This window comes from Malaclemys terrapin, chromosome 1 (genome assembly GCF_027887155.1).
Source record: "Malaclemys terrapin pileata isolate rMalTer1 chromosome 1, rMalTer1.hap1, whole genome shotgun sequence".
NCBI lineage: Eukaryota > Metazoa > Chordata > Testudines > Emydidae > Malaclemys > Malaclemys terrapin.
Window position 1 is genome coordinate 341,247,165 of NC_071505.1, and position 25,778 is coordinate 341,272,942.

Consider the following 25,778-nt stretch of genomic DNA (forward strand, 5'->3'; position numbering starts at 1 on the left):
ATCCTTGGGCTTACTGTTAAAATGGTCTTTCAAAGCCTCCTTGAGCAGTACAGCTCTGTGCTCAGATCTTTTAATAGCCCTTGTATCTGACTGTTCAAATTCAGCAGACAGCCGGCTCCACCTCAGCCCTCCACCCTGGAACAATCTATTCCCCCTTTGCTTCACAGAGATTATGCAAGACACAGCAAGCAGCTATAACCCATGAGCTATTTTTCTCACTGAGGTCCAATTTTGTGTGTAAACAACACCAGCGTCCCTTCAAACAACCAAAACCACATTCAATTGTCATTCTGCACCAGTTGAGCTAGTAGCTGAATAGTTCCTTTGTGCCATTGAGGTGGCTGGTGTATGGCTTCATGAGCCGGAGAAAGCAAGGGGTAGGCTGGGTCCCCCAGGATCACTATCGGCATTTCAACATTGCTAGTGGCAATCTGCTGGTCAGGAAAGAAAGTTTCTGCTTGCAGCTTTCTGAAAAGTCCCATGTTCTTAAAGATGGAAGCGTCATGCATGTTCTCTGACCAGCCCACATTGGAGTCCGTGAAATGTCCCCGGTGATCCACCAACACTTGCATAACTACAGAAAAGCAGCTCTTTCTGTGGATGTACCCTGTGGCCAGGTGTTCTGGTGCCAAAATAGGGATGTGTGTGCCATCTCTGAACAGTTCGGGAGCCCCACTGCTGCAAATCTATTCATTAGATCCTGCACATTGCTGAGAGTCACAGTCCTGCATAACAGGAGGTGATTAATGACCCTGCACATTTGCATGATAATGGCTCCCAAGGTGGATTTCCCGACTCCAAATTGATTCCTGACTGACTGGTAGCAATCTGGCATTGCAAGTTTCCACAGTACAATCGCCACTCACTTCTCCACTGTCAATGCAGCTCTCATTTTAGTGTCTCTGTACTAGACGAGTGGGGCGAGCTTGCCATACAGATCCAGGAACATGGCCTTGTTCATCCCAAAGTTCTGCAGCCATTGATTGTCATCCCAAACCTGCATGACAATGCAATCCCAGTCAGTGCTTGTTTCTCAGGCCCAGAAGCAGCACTTCATCACCTGCAGTTGATTGTTGAATGTCACCAACGACCTTGAATTGGTTCTCACTGTATCCCACAGCAATCTGTCCTCCAAGAAATCGTCATGTTCCCCACTCATTTGGTTCTTCTTGCAGCTCTGCAAATACAGCAGGATCATGTGCTCTGTGCTTGCAACATTCATGCCAATAGTGCAGAGCTGTGCAGGCTCCATGCTTCTGTCAGAGATGGTGGACAGCGAGGAGGGTCATGCGGGTTTTGTGGGATTTTGAAAAAAAAGGTGTGAAAATCATGGTAATCAGATAACATTATGGGATGGAGACAGTTGCAAACTGGGAAGCTGACCGCATGCTGCCAGTCACCCCTGCATGACTTGTTTTGGCCCCGTCATGCATTGCCAAAACTCGGCATCAACACAAGCGCTCCTAGCGTGTATGTGCACCGCCGACACAAGGAGCCAAGTATGCACGCCCACAAAGCAATGTACTAACTGTGGTAGCTGTATGCCAACATAACTTGAGTCGACATAAGTTTGTAGTGTAGACATGGCCACAGTCTCTTGAAAAGCAACCTTTAACTCATAGTTTTTAATAGAGGCTCATAGATTTCAGTATATTTATATTTTATTTAAATGTTTTAAGAGATTATCATAAATTTTATCCACTCTTGTTCATAGAGGGATGAGGTTGTAGAGTTACTCAGAGCTGTTTGGGGAAGGATTTGATGGTTTCCTTACATTCCTATGTGAATTGTGGAGTGTGGTCTTCTTCAGCAACACTGCAAACATTATTTACATATGCATTTTGTGTAGGAAACCTCTGTAAACAGACAAATTACTAAGTCGTTCACCCACTTTTAATGTTACAGAAATATAGAGGTCTATTGTCTTGATGTGCAGGTTTATTATACACACAAACTTGTCACATGTATCAAGAGGAGAAACAGACCCATTTTGCACAGCAGCCTCTACATGTTCATCTCTACCAGCTCTATGTAAGACTCTGTGTACATCATCCAACAGTGGTGTCATTGCGGGAGAATTGTTAAAATGTCAACACAGGCGTCTAACACAGTGAGTGTAACTAACTTGCATTGTGCACAATCATTCTAGGAAGTAAACCTAATCTCTCCAATAACCAAAAAATAGGACATCTGATTTCCATAGGCTCAGTGTGCCATGAAGCTCAGGCAGCTACATGAGTAAATTAACTATGAACAAAGACACTTAATTTGCAATTAGTGAGCAGTTGACCATGCACCTTAAACTCAGGGAGCTTCCAACACTGTGGAAGTCAGTGAATTGTTCCGTAGCATCATTAACACAAAAATGATGCACTTATCCCAGCAACAACAAACTACTTAAGTCGGAACACCTTCCTTCCCAGTCACCAAGCAATGGGTCACAAGCCTGCTCTATAGACGCCAATTAACAAACATGCACAAAGTGCCAGAGGGAAAATATTCATTGTATCTACTTCATAAATTAAAATGGCATTGGATTTACTTTGGCACACTGGACTCAGTTTAAAATTACTACCCAGACTGATGGGGAAATGTATCACCTAATTAAATACAGATACAGTATTTATCAAACAGTAGAGAAGATAAATATGTACTCAGGTGCCAATGAGCTGTAACACAGAGAGAGAGAGAGAGAGAGGAGAGTACTTCAGTCCTATCCTTTTTAGCATCTACCAAAGTGATTTGCCCACTGTAACTCAGAACTCCTCCAAACTTCTAAGGAATGACTGAAATATGATGCCTTCATTTGTCAAACTGTCCTGCAAGGGTTCAAGAGCAGAAGTACTAACCTGAGGTCAGACTATTAAGAACCAGGGCACAAACCCCAAACTGGTTGTGAATTCAAATGCACTGCAAATGCTCAACCAATACCTTAGAGTCTGGGATACAGATGTTATAAGTTAGATTAATGCAAGCAGCAACTCACAGACATTCAATAAAGTCTAAACACATTCTTATAATTCTAATACCTATTTTAACAATAGTAACATGCAGGTGAGACAAACTGATTCCAACTAGGTATTTGTCAGTGTTCAATTGAGGCATGGGGACCTTGACCTCAGCTCATAGACTCATAGATTTTAAGGTCAGAAGGGACCATTATGATCATCTAGTCTGACCTCCTGCACAACACAGGCCACAGAATCTCACCCACCCACTCCTGTAACAAACCCCTAACCTATGCCTGAGTTACTGAAGTCCTCAAATCGAGGTTTAAAGACCTCAAGGTGCAGAGAATCCTCCAGCAAGTGACCTGTGCCCCACGCTGCAGAAGAAGGCGAAAAACCTCCAGGGCCTCTGCCAATCTGCCCTGGAGGAAAATTCCTTTCCGACCCCAAATATGGCGATCAGCTGAACCCTGAGCATGTGGGCAAGACTCACCAGCCAGACACCCAGGAAAGAATTCTCTGTAGTAACTCAGATCCTACCCCATCTAACATCCCATCACAGACCATTGCACATATTTACCTGCTAATAACCAAAGATCAATTAATTGCCAAAATTAGGCTATCCCATCATACGATCCCCTCCATAAACTTATCAAGCTTAGTCTTGAAGCCAGATATGTCTTTTGCCCCCACTACTCCCCTTGGAAGGCTGTTCCAGAACTTCGCTCCTCTGATGGTTAGAAACCTTCATCTAATTTCAAGTCTAAACTTCCTGATGGTCAGTTTATATCCATTTGTTCTTGGGTCCACATCGGTACTGAGCTTAAATAATTCCGCTCCCTCCCTGGTATTTATTTCTCTGATATATTTATAAAGAGCAATCATATCTCTCCTCAGCCTTCTTTTGGTTAGGCTAAACAAGCCAAGTCTTTGAGTCTCCTGACACCTGGTCTGCGCCCCTCCCCCCCAACTTATCCTCTCACACAGAGCAAATCCAAAAGATCTTAAAACCTTCTAGGTCAAGAGACTAATCTGGTAAAACCAAATAATTGGCCTTCCTGACGTAAGTCCCTAGGAATAATAAAACAAAATTGAAATTTAATAAGAAAAAATAGTCCACATCCAAAATTACAACTATCTTGGTCCCATAAAGCTGAAAACAAAATTCTATCAGAGACCATTTTGAGCCTTCTACGAAACTAAAGGCTAGATAATTTCAGCACACCAATAAATTACATTAATGATAGGGCTGTCGATTAATCACAGTTAACTTATGCAATTGACTCAAAAAAATTAATTGCGATTAATTGCACTGTTAAACAATAGAATACCAACTGAAATTTATTAAATATTTTTGGATGTTTTTCTACAATTTTCAAATATATTGATTTCAATTACAACACAATTCAAAGTGTACAGTGCTCACTTTATATTATTTTTTTATTACAAATATTTGCACTGTAAAAATGATATACAAAAGAAACAGTATTTTTCAATTCACCTCATACAAGTACAGAAGTGCAGTTTCTTTATCATGAAAGTGCAACTTACAAATAAATGTAGGAGGTTTTTGTTACATAACTGCACTCAAAAACAAAACAATGCAAACCTTTAGAGCCTACAAGTCCACTCAGTCCTCCTCCTTGTTCAGCTAATCGCTAAGAGAAACAAGTCTGTTTACATTTACAGGAGATAATGCTGCCCACTTCTTAATTACAGTGTCAGCTGAAAGCAAGAACAGGTGTTCGCATGGCACTGTTGTAGCTAGCATCACAAGACATTTATGTGCCAGATGTGCTAAAGATACATATGTCTCTTCATGCTTCAGCCATCGTTCCAGAGGACATGCTTCCACACTGATGACGCTCGTTAAAAAAATATGTTAATTAAATTTGTGACTGAACTCGTTGGGGGAGAATTGTATGTCTCCTGCTCTGTTTTACCCGCATTCTGTCATATATTTCATGTTATAGCAGTCTCAAATGATGACCCAGCAGATGTTGTTCGTTTTAAGAACACTTTCACTGCAAATTTGACAAAATGCAAAGAAGATACCAATGTGAAATTTCTAAAGATAGCTACCGCACTCAACCCAAGATTTAAGAATCTTGGGTGCCTTCCAAAATCTGAGAGGGATGAGGTGTGGAGCATGCTTTCATAAGTCTTAAAAGAGCAACATTCTGATGCAGAAACTACAGAACCCAAACCACCAAAAAAAAAAGAAAATCAACCTTCTGTTGGTGGCATCTGACTCAGTGGATGAAAATGAACACGCGTCAGTCCGCACTGCTTTGGATCGTTATCGAGCAGAACCTGTCATCAGCATGGACGCATGTCCTCTAGAATGGTGGTTGAAGCATCAAGGGACATATGAATCTTTAGTGTATCTGGCATGTAAATATCTTGTGATGCTGGCTACAACAGTACCCATGCAAACACCCGTTCTCACTTTCAGGTGACATTGTAAACAAGAAGCAGGCAGCATTATTTCCTGCATAGGTAAACCAACTTGTTTGTCTGAGCGATTGGCTGAACAAGAAATAGGAGAGGATGGAGTGGACTTGCAGGCTCTAAAGTTTTACATTGTTTTACTTTTGAATGCAGGTTTTTTTTGTATATAATTCTACATTTGTAAGTTCAACTTTCATGATAAAGAGATTGCACTATAGTACTTGTATGAGATAATTGAAAAATACTATTTATTTTGTTTTTTACAATGCAAATATTTGTAATAAAAAATAAATATAAACTGAGCACTGTACACCTTGTATTCTGTGTTGTAATTGAAATCAACTTGAAAATGTAGAAAAGATCAAAAAATATTTAAATAAATGGTATTCACGAACAAGGTCAGCTCCCAGACTGCTGCACTGGGCAGCACAGCATGGAGAGGAGGTGACCAGCCCTCTGTGGAGAAAGAAGTGGTTCAGGACTATTTAGAAAAACTGGACGAGCACAAGTCCATGGGGCTGGATGCACTGCATCCGTGGGTGATAAAGCAGTTGGCAGATATGATTGCAGAGCCATTGGCCATTATCTTTGAAAACTCATGGCAACTGGGGGAGGTCCCGGATGACTGGAAAAAGGCTAATGTAGTGCCCATCTTTAAAAAACGGAAGGAGGAGGATCCGGGGAACTACAGGCCAGTCAGCCTCACCTCAGTCCCTGGAAAAATCATGGAGCAGGTCCTCAAGGAATCAATTTTGAAGCACTTACAGGAGAGAAAAGTGATCAGAAACAGTCAGCATGGATTCACCAAGGGCAAGTCAAGCCTGACTAACCTAATCGCCTTCTATGATGCGATAACTGGCTCTGTGGATGAGGGGAAAGCAGTGGATGTGTTATTCCTTGACTTTAGCAAAGCTTTTGTAACGGTCTCCCACAGAATTCTTGCAGGCAAGTTAAAGAAGTATGGACTGGATGAATGGACTATAAGGTGAATAGAAAGCTGGCTAGCTCGTCGGGTTCAATGGGTAGTGATCAATGGCTCCATGTCTAGTTGGCAGCTGGTATCAAGCGGAGTACCCCAAGGGTCGGTCCTGGGGCCGATTTTGTTCAATATCTTCATTAATGATCTGGAGAATGGTGTGGATTGCACCCTCAGCAAGTTTGCAGATGACACTAAACTGGGAGGAGTGGTAGATAGGCTGGAGGGTAGCGATAGGATACAGAGGGATCTAGACAAATTAGAGGATTGGGCCAAAAGAAACCTGATGAGGTTCAACAAGGACAAGTGCAGAGTCTTGAACTTAAGAAGGAAGAATCCCATGCACTGCTACAGACTAGGGACCGAATGGCTAGGCAGCAGTTCTGCAGAAAAGGACCTGGGGTTACAGTGGACGAGAAGCTGGATTGAGTCAACAGTGTGCCCTTGTTGCCAAAAAGGCTAACGGCATTTTGGGCTGTATAAGTAGAGGCATTGCCAGCAGATCTAGGGAAGTGATCATTCCCCTCTATTCGACATTGGTGAGGCCTCATCTGGAGTACTGTGTCTAGTTTTGGGCCCCACACTACAAGAAGAATGTGGAAAAATTGGAGAGAGTCCAGCGGAGGGCAACAAAAATGATTAGGGGGCTGGAGCACATGATTTATGAGGAGAGGCTGAGGGAACTGGGATTGTTAATCTGCAGAATAGAAGAATATGGGGGGATTTGATAGCTGCTTTCAACTACCTGAAAGGGGGTTCCAAAGAGGATGGATCTAGACTGTTCTCAGTGGTACCAGATGATAGAACAAGGAGTAATGGTCTCAAGTTGCAGTTGGGGAGGTTTAGGTTGGATATTAGGAAAAACTTTTTCACTAGGAGGGTGGTGAAGCATTGGAATGGGTTACCTAGGAATGTGGTGGAATCTCCTTCCCTAGAGGTTTTTAAGACCTGGCTTGACGAAGCCCTGGCTGGGATGATTTAGTTGGGGTTGGTCCTGCTTTGAGCAGGTGGTTGGACTAGATACCTCCTGAGGTCCCTTCCAACCCTGATATTCTATGATTCTAAGGCAGGCGCAAAGCTGGGAACAAGTAGGCACAGGAGCTATCGCAGCAGTGGGTGAATGATATGAGCAGCTGCTGGGCTTAAGAGACAGTCTGCTGACTCTTCCAACCAAACGGGTGATGTAGCCAATCAGCCAGCCTACTACAGGCCATCTGCACTCATTAGATTGCCTACAGACTGGCTCTGCTGCGGACCCTGGTTCCTGATACTTCCTCCCAGCTGATTTCGTTTGTAATTGTTTTCAGCTTTGTGAAATTGGCCATTTAAAAACACCAAGTATATATATATAAATATATATATATATATATATATATATATATATATATATATATATATATATTTATTTCTGATTTGGTCTTTATTCCATTTGCTCATTTCAAATGTGATTAACTCATGATCACCTGTACTTCACCTACTGCTAACTGAGTTCTGTGATCAATTTCTCTCTGTGTGCAGAGGTCTAATATAGAATTCCCCCATGTTGGATGCAACCCATTTTGAGTTAGGATATTGTCATCCATAATATTTAGAAATTATAAGGATGTGTTACTTCTGGCAGCATGAGACCTAGAGCATATCACTCAAATTGAAGTCTCCCATGGTCATGCAGTTTTCCTGCCCACATATTACATATAGGTATGCAAGGGTCTTCCTGTTCCCTAATGTGATTTGGAGGTCTTTTGCAGACACCAACTAATATCCCATCCTGTGCTTTATCTGTTAGGACACTGATCCCCAAGCATTCAAGATAATTTTCTCCAGAGTTGTCAGTGACTCGAAACAGGTAATGCCATTTTTGATATAGAATGCCACTCCCCCTCCCCTTTTGCTCACTTGATCCTTCCTGTCAACCCACTGATTTTAACATTCCAATAGTGTGAATCATCCCGCCAGGTTGCAGTAATACCAACTGGATCCAATTTATGCTCATAAAATTACAAGTCTTCTTGTTTGTTGCCCAGGCTCCTAGCTTTGGTGTACAGGCTATTAACGAATTTCTTCTCGTCATGTCCTTTTGTTTCTTGATTGTTATATTCTCAGCATCTCAATTTTGTGCTAAGTGAATGTTCATTTCTTCCCTCTTTTTACCCTCTCTTTGTTTTTTAGTTTAATGCCATTCTGACTACTCTAGCCAGCCGTTTCCAAGGAGATTGGTTCCCCTTCTACTGAGCTGGAGGCTCAGTATACAGACCCCTATCCCCATAAAAGGTGGGCCAATGTTCCACAAAACCAAAATCCTCTACCCTACACAACTTACCTAGCCACTGATTCATTTCCAGAATCTTTTGCCTTCCTAAGCTTGTGGAACAGGAAGCATCTCCCAGAAGATCACCTTGCAGTCATCTGTTATCTGCAAGATATCCTGAGATGCCTTGTCATTAGGTCTAATATTAACCATCACCAGTGAAACCTGGCCCATTGACTTCAGAGGCCTATCCAGTCTTAGAGTGATGCCTCATGTCTTGGCTCTGGGAAGACACACCCATTTGGTTATCTGCCTGTCCCTTTTAGAATGTTCTTTAGATTCTCTTAGTACAGAATCACCAACAAGGACTGTTTATCTTCCTTAGTCTGCTGGAGATCTCTTTGTGGACAAGCTTGATTTTCTTACTGGTTGGGCAGGGCAGCCACCCATAGGTATGTTCACTACATCTCTCCGTTCCCTGGACTAGCTGGATCTTCAGAGGTATCTTCCACAGTTCCTATGTGGAAAATATTGCATTTTTAAACATCAAATTTCTAGCTTTTCAGTTTTAAGTTTTCATAAATCTCTGTAGAGAAAGTTAATTTTGATTGGGATAAAGTGCTTTGATTCCACTTTTTTCTCTAACAATTAAGCTCTCTTTTGTAAAGAGAGGGCTCTCTCTCCAAACAACATTTAGCTTTGGTGTCCTTGTGATTTTTGTTTCTGACTGGAACTTTCGTAGCTTGCCAGCATGACCCATGATGCTATAAAAGAATCAGCCCACAAGGATCCTTAACTCTTTGTGGAGTCCATGTGGAGTCCATTTGAAAGATCTCCACGTTTATGGAACCATCAAAGAGTATGAAATTCACTTGTTTTGTTTCTAAAGGAATATAAAAGATAATTTGTATATTTGTTTGCATACTGGTTCACCCACCCGCCGGGCCCTGGTGCTGTGTCAGGGTCAAGTGCAGCCTCACCACCGAGTCCATGTCCCATGAGGGATGGGGGGCTGCAGAGTGATCTCCCACCTCTGTGCAACCAGTGGCCTGTGCTCCCACTACCATGCTGGAGCCTCCACATTTATTTAATGACAAATAAAATATGCAGAATTTTGCAGAATTTTAAAATATTGTGCACAGAATTTTTGATTTTTTTGGCACAGAATTCCCTCAGGAGTACTCCATGTCCATTTCACCCTTAAACTGTTTGCAAAGGCTAGGCTTATTTTGGTTTGCAATTTTATTTATCTGCCAGCTTCTCTGTTTAAGTGGTGGTCTATATGTGGTGATGAACTCACTGGTTTTCAGGTGCCGGAAAGTAATCTGCTAGAATGTGGTTTCATTTTGGGATTTATAATGATGTAACATGCATTGTTTGCAGTAGGTGGGTGCTGGGGGAGTGGGGCTTGGAGGGGTGGGTGTCCGTGTGCAGCTGGTTGGAGCTCAGTGGGGTTGGGGTCCAGATGTGGAGGGCTCATCTGGGTGGCCCACGTGCAGAAGGGGTGGGACTCATCAGGGTAGGGGTTTGAGTGCGGGGAGGGGGCCTCAGTGGGGAATGGGTGCAGGGGTGGGAGTCCAGATGCTGGGGTAGGGGCTCAGCAGGCATCTGGATGTAGGCGGTGGGATTCAGTGCGGGGGGGGGAGGGGGCTGGGTGTGGGGGATGAGGCTTGGCGGGGGTATCCGGGTATGGGGAGTCCGGATGCCCAGGGGTTAGGCAGATGGGGGAGCAGCTCCCTGTACAGTGACCTCTCCCCCTGAGGTTGAGGAGCGATGAGGGCAGGGGACGGGGGGAGAGCACTTCTTGCAGGCAGGGGAGATTTCTGGTGGTGAGTCTGAACCTGCCCTGGGCGTTCCTTGGCAGGGAAGAGGAAGTCCCATCCTTCCCCGCCCCCAGCCGGGAGTAGTAGCTGAGCCCAGCACAGGATGAGAGCCACCGGTCGGGGAGTCCTCAGCCCCACCTCCCCCCACAGTGGTTTACCTCTCAGCCGGCTGCTCTGGGCACCTGAAATGGAGGGGCACATGACTGCTCTTGTGGCTTCCCTTTGCTTCCCCATCAGAAGTTATTTTTCCGCGGGGAAGCAAAGAAATCTGTGGGGGACAGGAATACTGCGTGCATGCAGTGGCACAGCATTCCCCCAGGAACAACGGAGGCATTATGGTCTTCTACATACAAGAATATTAAAGACTATTTTTTTCTCAAGGTTTTATGTTTCAAGCTGCTGAAGAAATGTCAAGTTTCTTTAGGAAAAACAGCTGTGGAATATATTGCATCTTGCCACTAGATTAGATATGAACTGTAAACATGAAACAAAATCTATTTTTCCACTGCTACTCTGTTTGCTCAAATCTGTCATATCAACAAAGTTATTGGAAAAAGGAAGGAAGTGACAGACGTTTACCATGCAGCAGGAACTGCCCCCTTTTATCATCTAAGTTGAATCTATCAAACTATTGCAACACTCCTGTCTATCCCTAATTATGGTCTACAGTACACATCCCCTTTAAACCAAGGGATGACATCTCAAGATTTCTTTTCACAGTGAAATATTTATTTATTCTTCTTTCACCTCTGAAACCCAAGAACTGTGGAAGTCATCCATGGTTAATTATGAAAAGAAAGGGAATGGGAACCTGCTGTACTTGTCCTTTTAAGACTGAAAGCATATTTCTATTTATCAAAAACAGAGGATTAGGCAGTTAGCATCCTGCATAAACTAGCAGCTTTCCTCACTAACGATTTTAATGAGGGCCAGAAGTACAGCGTGTTCCTTTTTGAAATCTTAGCAAAAGTCTAATCTAAACAACTTAATCTAAAGCATCATTTTGTAAGGTTGGAATGAAAGACAAACATGCAAAATGTTAAAGCAATCTCTCTGGGCAGCAGAAGGCAGCCAGTCAATAAACTGGTGCAGAATGCAGCAGCCTGCTTATTAAGTGGTGCTTTTCTGATAGCAGCACCTCACACCTGTGCTCTGTGATCTGCACTAGCTGCCTGTTAGTTCCCAGATGGAATTTAAGATGCTGGTTTTGACCTATAAATCCTAAGTGACTTGGGAACTTCCTAGTCGAGAGACTGAGTCTCTTTTTTGTCATGCTGCCACAGATTGGCTCACAGGAGGCACTCAAGCTGCATCCCTCCTTAATTTAACAGAGAGAGGGGGCTGGCTGTCGAGTGCTCTCCCATTGAGGTGCCCTCAGTTCTGAACCAAGCTGGTCCAAAACAGCCTTGAGCTGATGGCCTTCAGGGCATACTGTGAAGTGTATTTATTTGTGTAGGCCGTTGCGGGTTAGAGATCGGAGCGGGAGAGGAGAACTTGGTGCTTGTATGTTTTTTAAAGGGCTGAGTTATCATTGTTATTTATTATTGGTATTATTGTAGCATCTCGGAGCCCTACTCATGGATGAGAGCCCCATTGGAGTAGGAGCTGCACAGACACAGAACAAAGAGACAGCATGGAAGAAAGCACAAAAGGGCTTGTTTGAAAATTGAACAAATGGATGATAGAGGTTGGCATCATGGGCCAATCGGCAGCAGGAGTTGACACTGATAGTGAATGAGAGACGATAGCTAGAGTGGGGATATGCCATGAAGGGCCTTACCAATGAAGCCAAGTAGCTTATATTTGATGTGATAAAGAAAAGAGAACCAGTGAAGGGATGCACAGAGAGGGGTGGCATGTTTAAAGCAACAGGCTAGGGAGAAGGACCTTTCAAGCAGCATTCGGACTGGATATGAGCAGGGCGGGACTGCAATTGTCAAGGCCAGCGAAAAGGATGTTGCAGCAATTGAGATGCGAGATGATGAGAGCCTGGACGAGAGTTTTAGCCATGTGGATGGACAGGAAAGGCAGTTTCTTAGAGATGTTGGCCAGAAAGAATTTGCAAGACTTCGACATAGTCTGGATGTGAGGATGCAGAGAGAGGTCTGAGTCAAAGGTGTTGCCCATGTTATGGGCCTGAGTGACAGGCAGGATGGTGGTGTTGTCCACAGTGATTGAAAAAGGAGGTAGTGGGGAGGGATTTTTTGTTTTTTGGTGTGTGTGTATGGGAGGGGAGGGGGAATATTAAGACCTCTATTTTAGCCATGCTGAAGTATTATATAGATATACATAGATATAGATATAAATTTGTATCAGAAGCATCCAGAGCACTAGGAAAGTGGCCTCATTATTATTATAGAAATCCAAAGACATACAACAAATAGTCTCTTTCCTGTGTTGTCTCAAATTTCCAATTATCTTCCCACCAAAACTAACCAGCAGGCAGAAGGGTATTGCACATGGAGGAGATATGGTGTCTGCATAAAAGATTTTATAATTTTAGAAGACAAACAGCTGATAACCCACAGACAAAGCACTAGGTGACCAGGAGAGGGAATAATCTCATAACTGTGAAGGGTGTGGGTGAGAGGGAGAGAGGTAGGTGTGTGTGTGTGAGATGGAGAGAGAGATGCTAGCACTTCTGCAGGAGGTGGATTAGGACTAGTAGAATGCATGAAGTAGTAAATGTTGATGAGGAGTTTGATAGTATGGATGCATGCCACACCGGGAGCAGGGATCTAACTGTAAGAAGAAGCATGTTGGACAGTACAAAGAGTATGTGGCAGAAGGATACAAAAGGATTAGGGATGCATGAGCAGTGCAGGAACAGAGAAGAACATACATTATATCAATGCTAGTCAGTGGGGTTCCTGCTCGGACAGTAGCGGGAAACTGGAAAAGCAGCCCTTGTCTAGCTCCTCTTACAATTTAAAAAAACCCTTCCAAATAAAAGCTGTGTGCAGTTACAGAAAAAGAAATAAAACCCCAAATATTTTGTCTCAGTGTAATGGGCTGTGGGCATATACACATATAGCCACAGGTCTCTTAGCCAGGATCAAACCCAGGCTCTTCAGCACCGAAAGCACAATCCTCTACCACCTGCTAAAGAAAAACTCTTTGCTGAGAAGGGACGTGACTGTAGGGCCGCTGTGGCAGCCCACCAGGGGACGTCATGCACTATTCCAGTATAATACATAAACTCCCCCAGATAATTATTGACCGACTTCACAACTTAGGGCCTCTGCATTCTGCCATAACAGTATTTAGTAATTATAACTATAACTACAACTACAATAATAATCATCAAATCATTCCTGCAAAGTTTCATTGATCATAGCATATTATAAATGTAATTTCATCAGTTTCTGACAAGGGAGGGAGATTATAAGGCAATTTATAATAGACACTTCTACAGTTTCTAGGCCTGAAGTCAAACAAACAACAATGTACATTGATCCTCTAGCAGTGATTCCACTCCATCAAGCTAATTTATTTGTCTCAAGAATGGCACACACCATAAAACTGAAAATCGCATAAAGAAAAGCATGTCTTAGCAAAAACTGACTCACCCTGCACTTTGATTAGTACTGGCACAGCTACTCTGAACAACTTCCACCTGAAATTCTAAGCCTTACAAGGAATAGCCAGAATAGATTTGTCAAGAACAAAACCACGCCAAGCCAACTTAATTTCCTTCTTTGACAGGGTTACTAGTCTAGTGGACGGGGGAAGCATTAGACATGATATATTTTGATTTTGGTGCGGCTTTTCTCACAGCCCTACATGACGTTCTCATAAGCAAACGAGGGAAATATGTACAAAATAGGGTACAATACTGGTTTAAAGACTGTACTCAAAGAGTAGTTATTAATGGTTTACTGTCAAACTGGGAGAGTGTATCTAATAGGGTTCGATAGGGATCAGTCCTATATCTGGTACTATTCAATATTTTCATTAATGATTTGGACAATGCAGCGAAAAGTATGCTTATACAATTTGTGGATGACACCAACCTGGGAGAGGTTGCTAATACTTTGGAGGAAAGGATTAGAATTCAAAACAACCCTGACAAATTAGAGAATTGATCTGAAATCAGCAAGATGAAATTCAATAAAGACAAGTATAAAGTACTACTCTTAGGAAGGAAAAATCAAATGCACAAACACAAAATGAGGAATAATTGACTAGATGCTAGTACTATTGATAAGGATCTGGAGTTATAATGGATCTCAAGTTGAATATAATGACAACATTATATAATGTCATGTAGTTGAAAAAAGACGGATATAATTCTGGCGTGTATTAACAGGTGTATCAAATGTACAACATGGCAGGTAATTGACATGCTCTATTTGGCACTGGTGAGGTCTCAGCTGGAGGCTTGTGCCCAGTTCTGGGTTCCCCACTTTAGGAAAGACGTAGATACATTAGAGAGACTCCAGAGGAGAGCAACAAAAATAGTAAAAGGTTTAGAAAACCTGACCGATGGCGAAAGATTAAAAAACTGGGCATGTTTAGTCTTGAGAAAAGACAACTGAGGGGAGACCTGATAATTTTCAAATATGTTAAAGGCTGTTACAAAGAGTATAGTGATCAATTGGCCTCCATGTCTACTGAACGTAGGACAAGAAGTAAGGGGCTAAATCTGCAGCATGGGAGATTTAGGTTAGATATTAGAAAAAAACTTTCTAACAATAAGGGTAGTTACATTCTGGAATAAACTTCCAAGGGAAGCTGTGCAATCCCTGTCATTGGAGATTTGTAAGAACAGGCTGGAGAAACACCTGTCAGATTTGGTCTAGGTTTACTTGGTCCTTCCTCAGCACATGGGGCTGGAATTGACCTTGACATGGTTCCTTTCAGCCTTACATTTCTGTTATTCTAGTAGTTTAAATCCTATGTTAAAAACACTACTCGTATAATTGAAGACTCTTCCGTGCAAACAGTCAACAGGTTCCTGGAACCATCACTCATGTGAGTATTCCCATTGAAGTTAATAGTGCTACACAGGGGAGTGAGGTTATCCACGTGAGGGTAGGCTGCACAACTGACACCATATTTGATTTATATGAGAATGAAAATTACACTGGAGAGAATCTTAGGACTTGTTACAAAATATTCAGTGCTGAACAAATGGCAGAAGTAGCACCAAAGTAAGAAAACAGAAACAGATGTCTTGGTGGAAAATCTAGGGAACCTGGCATTTCAATGACAAAAAGCATTCATTTCAAGCAATAATAGGCCACAAGATAACAGACCTTAAAATCCCATCATTCTGATTACCACTCTTCATTTTCTTCTATTTGGAGTCCATCTACCATTTTATCCACTAGTGCTACAAACAAATGTTTTATGTAAATGAAAATGTAAATGCATGTGGAAATATGAAGCTATTAATGTTAAGAAGGATAAATATCTGTATAATTTAAATTATTATATTTTCTGCCCATGTGGTTAAAAAAAGAAAAAAGAAAAAGTTGAAAAAGCAAATGCTATGTTAAGGTTGAAAAATCAAAATCTCTAGAGGTAGGACTGGAATTAAATGAGTTAAGACCACTTTCACAATTTAAACTCAGCCTTATTACATATATGTAGTATTTTCAAGTCCTATTTTCTTGGTCAGTATACAGCCTCGTATTTTTTTAAACCTTAGCAATGGTAGATGTTTGCCTTAAAAGTGGGGGGATGGGGCGGGGGGAGAATCCCCCTCAAACAAGAATGCAGAAATAATCCTGGGTTATTCAGCTGGGAAACACATAAGGGTTTTCAACAGACCTTGGCAGCTCCCTGCACAGGAGCAATCTGGCTTGCACCTACGCTAACCAACATTTTAGATGGCTTAGACAGACTTTTGTAATATTAGATATTTTTAAATAAGGAAACTATACAGCACAATCAGAATTACAATTTTAATATCCATCAACTGAATCCTGCAAAGTGATCGCTGTAAGAGTCTGCTGACATGCTATCCCACCAATATGAATAGGACTCCAGAGTCAAACACTTCTCATGGAAAACACCCTCTTCATAAGCCAGGCAGCCGTTAACTCGCTGATTATGACTGCGACAGTATCACACACACACACAGAAAGGTCTACGGCTCCAGATCTGTAATGAGCTCCTGTGCCCACAGAAAGGCCCACTGCAAGACCGGAGCCTCAGACCAGCCCCGCAGGATGTAACAGTTTCATAATTCTTTAGTTAATATCTTCAAGGCAACTTGAAAAATGTCCTCAAAATCCACCAATTTAATTTTTCTGTGAGAATGCACATTTAGTTTCTCTGCTTTAATATCCTCCAGAAAAGTTTGCAAGGATGTAAGAGTAATTAATGTAATTGCCATTAACTTGCTTAGTTAAACTATGATGAATGGAGTGTTTAAGCATGAAGTAACAGCATTGGTCAGGCAGGATATTTTTCTAACAAACAAAATGGGGGGGGGGGTTTGGATGATGTTTGAGGCCAACTTTATACATCAAAGAGAGGCAGAAAAGGATAAAACACCTTTTTGTTTTGTTTTATCTTGCAATTTATCCCTAGGCTGCCATAAAAAAACAAAAAAAGTCCTTTGAATCCATATTCAGAAAAGGGTTTGAAATATTGCCTGGCAAAGGCAACAGCCCTTTCCTTGAATGACTTATACCAGATATTTCTGTCTCTGTTTCCAAATCAAGATTAACTCCATTCTGACTCTACCTCATGGGCAACCAATTTAAAATCCAAGTGCTAGTGTGATTCAAATATTGCATCAATGAACTATGCTCAAATTCACACTCTAACCAAGTAAATTATCTTCCTTTTTTATTTTCATCTACATTCCTAGGGACATTGTTAAGTTTTTGTAAGTCTGATTTTACCACCATTTTCCATTCCCGGTTTTCTGTCCTTGCTGGGGTCTTTGCCCTGCACACAGAAAGGTCATTTCAGAACCTAATTAGCTGACATGTCAATTTGCCTTGCTCCCTGAATTCTTTACAATTTATCTCAAAGCCCTCTTAAAGAGGAAGCTTAGTTCTTAAATCCTTTTACCATTAACTTTGCTAGTGAAAACAAAGACACAAACAGGTGAATGCACATGATTTGAGAAGAAATTAACTAAACCTACAATTTCCATGCTAAATACCCCTGAACTACTCAGTGTAAGAGGAACCTTCAGAACATCAATTTTAACAATACCTTTATTATTTTTCCTTTTCAAAACATGTTTTTTGTCCCCTGAAGTTCCATTGTTCAGCTTCCAATCAGTGTGATGCCAATGCCGTGCAGTCACAACTACTAGGAACACCTGGAGCAATGGCTCCGGTGTTGAGGGCAAAAGTAGGTGACTCGTTTTTATATTATAACGTAAAATAAAACCTCACAGCAACTGGGACACAATCAGTGGGACTTTTTAGGATGTAAAAGGTACACAGAGGGTCATTTTCTCTTAATGCTGCTATCTGGAGCATTCAGCATGCAGTTGTATAGGGATAACTTATTTAGAAGAGAGAGAACTTTCTGAAATTCTCCTTTCACAAAGGTCAAGTTACCAACTTTATACAATGCTCTATCATCAACAATAGTGCCTTGTCAAATGCCAGGTAGGCAGTTTATAAAATGTTTCAGATAGTTTAAGAGCAGAGCTAGAGATCTATATTGAAAGTGTATTAATGTGGAGATTTAAAGACACAGAAAGCATTAAAATGAGAGACAAGTGGACGCTTTGTCAAAACCATCTGTTTGCTAGAGAGCATGAAATCTCTGTTGCTTTCTAAGGCAGGAATATAAATGTGTATTTATGAGCTCTATCATCCCAACATTGCTAGAATATGAAGTCACTCTTAAAATGATGATATTACTGATGAGACTATCATTCATGGAGAATCTGTACACTACTGTTTCAATTCTGGGTCCTGTGGCACCTTTGAGACTAACAGAAGTATTGGGAGCATAAGCTTTCGTGGGTAAGAACCTCACTTCTTCAGATGCAAGTAATGGAAATCTCCAGAGGCAGGTATAACCACAAAAGCTTATGCTCCCAATACTTCCGTTAGTCTCAAAGGTGCCACAGGACCCTCTGTTGTTTTTTACAGATTCAGACTAACACGGCTACCCCTCTGATGTTTCAACTCTGTGAGACTAAAAATCCCTTGCGCTACAGTATGTCCAGTAGAACAAGCATAAATTTAACAGGATATGTACGTTGATTTTTAAGAAATCAAACATGACTAGAAATGGGGAAATGCCCTTTACGTGTTATTTACACGACAGAATACCCCACAGGCTGCCTCTTAGCTGTGCAGTCACCCTGCTTTGCCTTACCCATATGAGTACCCCAATGAAGTCAATGAGAACATTTGTGAGCAAGACTAATCCCTTGATGTAAAATTTCATTGATTGTTGATCACTTTGCTCTGCTCCATGAAAAAACAGCCCCTGCCAATCTCACACCTTGGAAAGAGTCAACACATCCTACCCACTACATAAGAGAGAAGGAAGCATAAATACAGGAAGACACTTAATAATTACATAATCTTACCTCTACACATCCAGCAGTGCATCTGTAGGGATGGAGATATGGCACTTTAATTTTGAAGGTGCCCATATACTGTGTGTTAACAAGAAAGTACGGGTTCACAATGTAAGCACAGTGCTTATCCTTCGCATTAATATGAAGCTAAATGAGTTCCTTGATATGTTTTTCAGTAAAATAAAGATTCTTTTTATAGACTCCTAGCAAAATCAGTAGAATACTTGTTGGTAAACATCTTAATTAAGAACTCAGGCTACATGCAAGTCTACTTTATTTTTATTTTCAAATAATCACTTCCTCCCTCTTGCTCTCAGATACAAACACCAGTCTTTAGCAGAGCTGAACAGATCAATTTGAGGAGCCCACATTTTTTCCATCATCTAGAGTAACTTGATGTTAGCACAGTATACCCTGGCTACTAATTACATAGCCATTATAATGAACATATTTGGACTCCTTGTTGAGGATACAATCAATGCAAAGATGACAGTTTTAGACCTATCCAAGAAACATTTTCATCAATTCAGAAAGAAGCTCAGTTACTTAGAGAACAGTCAGCCAGAATGACCAATGTGTTACAGAATCTTTACTGGACAGTGCAACAGGTAATGTGGGGGAGAATAGACCCTACACTAGGTCAGCCCCAACTGGGCTTCAAACCAGACGTCAGTGTCACTGTTCAGCATAAGATTAGCTAGCTCCTAATCATCCCTAAAACAACAATGGAGTTTTAAATGTCAGCAATTGTAAGTATTGCACACCATGTCCCCAATTTGAACTCCAGAGCACGAGTTACATCAATAATTCTTATCACTCACATAACACTTTTTTCAAAGCACGTTATAAATACTATTTGCTCAGTGCTTACACAGCCCCTGTCAGGTAGGTAAGTATTGTCCACATTTTTGAGATGGAGAAACTGAGATAGATTAAAAATGACAATGTGAGTCAGCGGTAGAGCCACCGATAGATTCTGGGTATTCCTGGCTCCTATCCCCACAATCAGTCCAGTAGATAGCACTGCCTCCTGCTATTCCCTCAGACCATTCGTTATCATTTATTAAGTCACAACTGTATGCTCAGTGCTGTACAAGACCAAGATACTTAATCAAATTCAAAGCAAAGGTTTTTTAATTTTATATTAAAGTATCAGACTAGAACACTGTATATGCAAAACAAAATTGGATTGTCAACAATTTATCACAGAAATTTTCATTTTGAATTGTTGGGCCAACTTTTTTTGTGGGTGACATGACTTGCTTCAATGCCTTCTAATAACGCTATTCCCTCTATAATGTCTCCTACGAGCAAGGTAAACATTATATAAGTATTCCCATTAAAATTCCAAAATGTTTAATCTAGTCTGTCCACAAAAACTAATTTGACGTTCGTGTGATATTCTACAGACTGCACTGTCAGAATATATTGATTTGGTATAGAGATGCAGGGGATGTAACAGAGATGCCTGACATTGTCTCTGAACCACATTCATTCAAAGGATGAGAAAGAATATCTGTCGCATAGGTTCAAATTTACTATGTATTCTGGCCAATTTACTACTTCCTGTCTGATTTAAGATGGACATTTCTATTGTGCTTTAAAAGAAAGCAAGGCCAAGGGCCAAGGATCAAAATTCTTTTTCTAAAAGTAACTGCACAATAGTGAAACTTAAAACAGCTTATACTCATCTGCAAGAGGAAAGATACATTACAAGAAAATAAATATTTTGTCAAAATTAACACCACACTAATTTTAATAAATTCAAGAAGGAAATTTGTTAGAGCTCAAAATACCATCATTCTGGAATTTCCAAAGGAAAAAAGGCATTCCCAGCAGCACTGCTCAGAAATCTGTATTACTTGTTTCTTCTCCTACCTGAAGCTTTTGCAAACGTTCCTCAATGAGTAACTTTATTTCCCTATGGTCCCTATGGCACTAGTAGTGATGTGAGGTGCAGCAGTCTAAAATATCCATCATATAGTGCAAATATTTCAGATAAATAATTTAGGGGCAGGAAAGTGCTTCCTATGAGTGTTCGCTGAATATTAAGCAAAAAACAAACAAACAAACAACACTTCAGAGTGCCATTAGCTTCTCTTCTACACTAAAAAATAATTAAATTAAGATCAACTAAGTCAATTTTAATTGACCAATATATCCCATAAATGTTCTAAAATGACATGCAAACTAATTAAACAATGAATTTTTAGACTCTAGTTCTTTTCCTCCCTGCCCCCCCCCCCCCCCCACCCCCCAGTGATCTCTCTGAATTTCTGCTGGGACATTGACTCTTCCTTCATCTCTCCAGGACAGCCCTCTAACAGGTCATCCATCTTCCCCATGCCCTCTCCCTTGTGATGTTGTCCTTCATCTTTGTTTTGCATCATCTCCTCCTCCTGTATTTTAGATTTTCTCCTGCTGAATGAAACTGACTGCAGAACTGGCAAAGAGGGCTTTTTGGAGACAGGGCCGGCTCCAGGCACCAGCTTGCCAAGCAGATGCTTGGGGGGGCCACTCCAGAGAGTGGCGGCACGTCCAGCTATTCGGCGGCAATTTGGCGGATGGTCCCTCACTCCCATTCGGAGCGAAAGACCTCCCGCTGAGTTGCCGCCTCAGATCGTGATCATGGCTTTTTTTTTTTTGCCCCACTTTGGGCGGCAAAAACCCTGGAGCCGGCCCTGTTGGGAGAGAAACACGTTATTCCTCCCTATTTGTTTCTACTGCAAACCTGATAGTCTGTTCCTAGCTGCCTGCTCCAACAATGGACTTGCACCATAAAAGACTCTGAAATACGCATTTTGGACACTTAAAACCATCTCTGGAAGCCTTAAAGGAGAATTGCTGGTTTCCTGGAAATTATTAGGAAAATCTAATGGGGGGAGGGTAGGATTTTGTGCCAAAAGCTGTAGAGAAAACAGCGTGTGAAAAGACAGGAAAGCAAGGACATGACAGCTGTCTATCTGTTAAGAGAGTGGCCTTCCAAAGCATAAACTAGTACTTAAAATTGAGCCTTTTGTGGAAACTCCAGGAAAACAGAAAGATCTAGGATTGTGCTGAACGCTTTGCTATAACAACACGTCACAGAATGCCTTTCTATATTAGCTAACTAGAATGGAAAAAAGAAATTCACCAATTGATCTTAATCTGCTCTAACCACAAAATGCCAAATTCCAAGAGTCACTTAAAACCAAACTTACCTGTATAGGCCATGTTCTTAGGGTTTCCATAGGGAGCCCCAGGTTGAACAGGGCTGTAAACAGGATTCATTGTGGAAGACTGAGAACTCTGGAGGAGAAAGAAAGAAAGAAAAAAAAAGAATTAAGAAGACAGTCTTATTTTTCTTCAACACTAGTCCTCTGTGAAAGGTCTTTGCTTGTACTACATGCTAGCACTGCCATGTTATTATTCAAGACGCACTAAGCTGCAAAGAAAAAGATTTACAATTAGGCATTATAACTAGATAGTGTATTTAATAATTCAAATTTCAGATCCTTCAATTAATTCCCTTAAATTCTTCACCATTACATGTCCTCCCTACAAAGCATCTGGAGTGTAGCATAAAATTAGTCTTACACAGCCTCACCTTCCAAAGGGTTTTGCAAATTATTCCTGAGCAAAGGAAAAAAATCAGGATCCTGTTTCTACTGCACAATGGGTACAGAAAGTAAAGTGCAAAACCTGCCGTAATTCAGTTGCCCCACTAGGGGGAGCTAATGCTTTTTGGGTCATGAAAAAAAACCCCAATGAACAACAAGCCTCTCAAAGATAAGTTGGTAAAAGAGCACTCCCTGCTGGTGATGCTAAGAGCTGCAGATACCCGAATTCTCAAGCAGTTTACAGATTGCCTCTATGAACACAACAACCTTGTGCCTGGAAATTAATCTCCTTTGAAACCTCTTTTAAAAGACCAGCCTTAACATTGCTCCTTCACAGCACAGTGTACTAAGCTATTATTTATGGGACATCAGTGTGCACGCAGTGCTATTTGAAATCGCCAAAGTCACTGCCCCAGACATAAAATGGCCAGTAAGATTTTTAATTGCATTTCTGCTCATTATCTCTCTAATAAAGATGATTAAAGAGAGCCAGGTTATCTTTTCCTAAGCTTTTATTTAGAGGAAAGCAAGGGACCTGGGAATTTGTGTCTAGTAACTGTCAGTTAAGCAACTGCTCAGTTAATTAGCTTAATGAAGCACATTCTCAATTCTGATTAATGGAAAAATCAGTCATTAAGCTTTATTAGGCAACACATTTGTCTCTATAGCTATCTTGTGACAATTTCAAACATGGAGCCCACCACACTTACTTTAAACTGTCTTTTAAAAAATCTATTATTTACACTTCATAAAATAAAACCATTCCTTTCAAACTAGTCTTTCTTGATTGATGTGCAATTTGTTAGATCATTAACTCCTTCAGTTTCACCTCAGGACAGTAAACAAGTCAAATGTTAAATGCTAGCAACAATTGGTTTGACAACAATTACTGCTTAATTAATTAGCCTTCCCTCCATTCCCAAGTTAGCCCACAATTCTGTAACAAAAGGAAGACCAGGGATGCCAAACATGCCAAAGGATAACACTACAGAATCCAAATAAATGTATTTACAACGCTGACTGGAATAAGTCAAAGCCAAAGTGGCTTCAGAAATACACAATGGAAAGTTTCTTAAAAAGATCAACAAGTAACATAATTGCAAAAACCTACTTATATGAAACGGATTCCTGGGGATTTGCCCAGAATGGTCAGGACAGAGTTTATGGTTCCCATAGTAATTGGCACTTGCCCCTCTTGCTCTCAGCCAGCATTGTGTGTTACTGTGGCTATGGTCTACATTTAAACCACTATAGCGGCATAGATGCAGCTACACTACTGTAGCATTCAGTGTAGACACTCACTACAGCGATGGAAGTAGTTCTCCTGTCACTGTAGGTAGTCTACCTCCCTGAGAGGTGGTAGCGCTGTCTACACCAGGGGTTAGGTCAACTTAAATATGTCGCTCAGCAGTGTGGGTTTTTTTTCACATCTAGGAACAACACAGCTGGGTTGACCTAATTTTTTACAGTGTAAACCTGACCTATATTATAGGGGCACGGCAGCACTACTAGAGTTAAGGTTGCGTCATGACTTCTCTTTAAAAGTCAACCTTTCCAAAATCTCTAAAGCTGACAGGCTTAGTTGGATTCCCTTGAAATTTGCTTTGCCTCAGGAGGGTGCAGCGTAGGGTTAGTGACCCAATGTGGGGTCTTCTGAGCAGGGTTTGCGATGATATAAGCCCTGAAAAAATAGCCATTTTTCAAAAAGTTTCTAGGTGGGTTTCTTTCTTTTTTGCAGAGGAAATGATCAAACTATTTATATGATGCAGGTCAAGATGGTCCTGCATTTTATCAACATTTTATCCAAGGTAGCATATGGCACTTTAACTCTTGGGGGGATCCAAACTGAGAATGGTATTTAAGAAAATGTATTTTTTACCATGCACATGCACCAATAGAAAAAAAATGGATAGAGGAGAGCTTCCACACTTGGTGCTCTATCAACAACAGTGAGAACAGTGCACTGTGGGTAGCTATCCCACTGTGCTACTCACTACCTTCTGCGGCCAGGACTTGTGGGAAGGCAGAGTGGATCGCAGCACATCATGGGTGCAGACTCAACATCTCACAATAATGTTTTTTCATCCCAGCATTCCATGGACTTCCGACTGCATTTTGCGACATTTTTCAACAGCCCCTGTTTACTGTGTGCCCGCCATCTGTGTCTGAAAGGATGGATCCAGCACTGTTCTCTGCTGTTGTGGTCACTGTTATGGACATATCGCGTCTGGTCGTGCAGTATATCATGAGCACCCAATCTGAAGAGGAAACAAGCACTGAGTGCTGGGATCGCATTGTTATGCAGGTCTGGGATGATGAACAGTGGCTACAGAACTTTCAGATTCGGAAAGCCACCTTTCTGGAACTGTGTGCAGAGCTCGCCCCAGCACTGCGGCGCAAGGACACCAGAATGAGAGCTGCCTTCTCAATGGAGAAGCGTATGGCTATCGCTGTGTGGAAGCTGGCGACTCCGGACTGCTACCGGTTGATCACGAATCAGTTTGGAGTCGGGAAGTCGACCATTGGGGCTGTGTTAAGTCAAGTGTGCTGGGCCATTAATCACATCCTGCTATGAAGGACCATGACTCTTGGCAATGTGTGTGAAATAGTGGATGGCTTTGAGGAAATGGGATTCCCTAACTGCAGAGGGGCGATAGATGGAACGTATATTCCAATTTTGGCACCAGACCATCTTGCGATAGAGTATGTCAATAGAAAGAGGTACTTCTCTATGGTGTGCTTGTGGATCACCGTGAGCATTTCACTGACATCAATGTGTGGTGGTTCGGAAAGATGCATGAGGCACGCATCTTCAGGAACGCTGGGCTGTACAGACTAGAAGATTCCAATGGGGGATGTTGAAATGCCCAGAGTGATCCTGGGAGACCCAGCCTACCCCTTATTCCCATGGCTCATGAAACCTTACACAGGAAACCTGGACAGCAGCAAGGAGCGCTTCAACAGTAGGCTGAGCAGGTGCAGAATGACAGTGGAATGTGCCTTTGGCAGATTAAAGGCGTGCTGGTGCTGCCTTTATGGCAGGTTAGACCTAAATGAGGAAAACATTCCCATGGTCATAGCAGCCTGTTGCACGCTCCATAATATTTGTGAGGCTAAGGGTGAAAAGTTTCCCCAGGGGTGGAGCACTGAAGCAGGTTGCCTGGCTGCTGTTTTTGAGCAGACAGATACCAGGGCTATTAGAGGGGCGCAACGAGGGAGATGTT

The 25,778-nt window shown here is 41.7% G+C and overlaps 1 protein-coding gene across 5 annotated transcripts in view; it reads right to left on the reverse strand.

Annotated features, from left to right (window-relative positions):
- Positions 1-25,778, reverse strand: part of FAM168A (family with sequence similarity 168 member A) — a 343,581-nt gene that overhangs the window by 173,084 nt on the left and 144,719 nt on the right. For all 5 annotated transcript variants that reach the window (XM_054015869.1, XM_054015872.1, XM_054015870.1 and 2 more), the window contains one exon: positions 22,156-22,243. In XM_054015869.1, coding sequence (XP_053871844.1) covers positions 22,156-22,225 — 70 coding nt within the window. In that variant the 5' untranslated portion in view covers positions 22,226-22,243. The remainder of the gene's footprint in view (positions 1-22,155; positions 22,244-25,778) is intronic.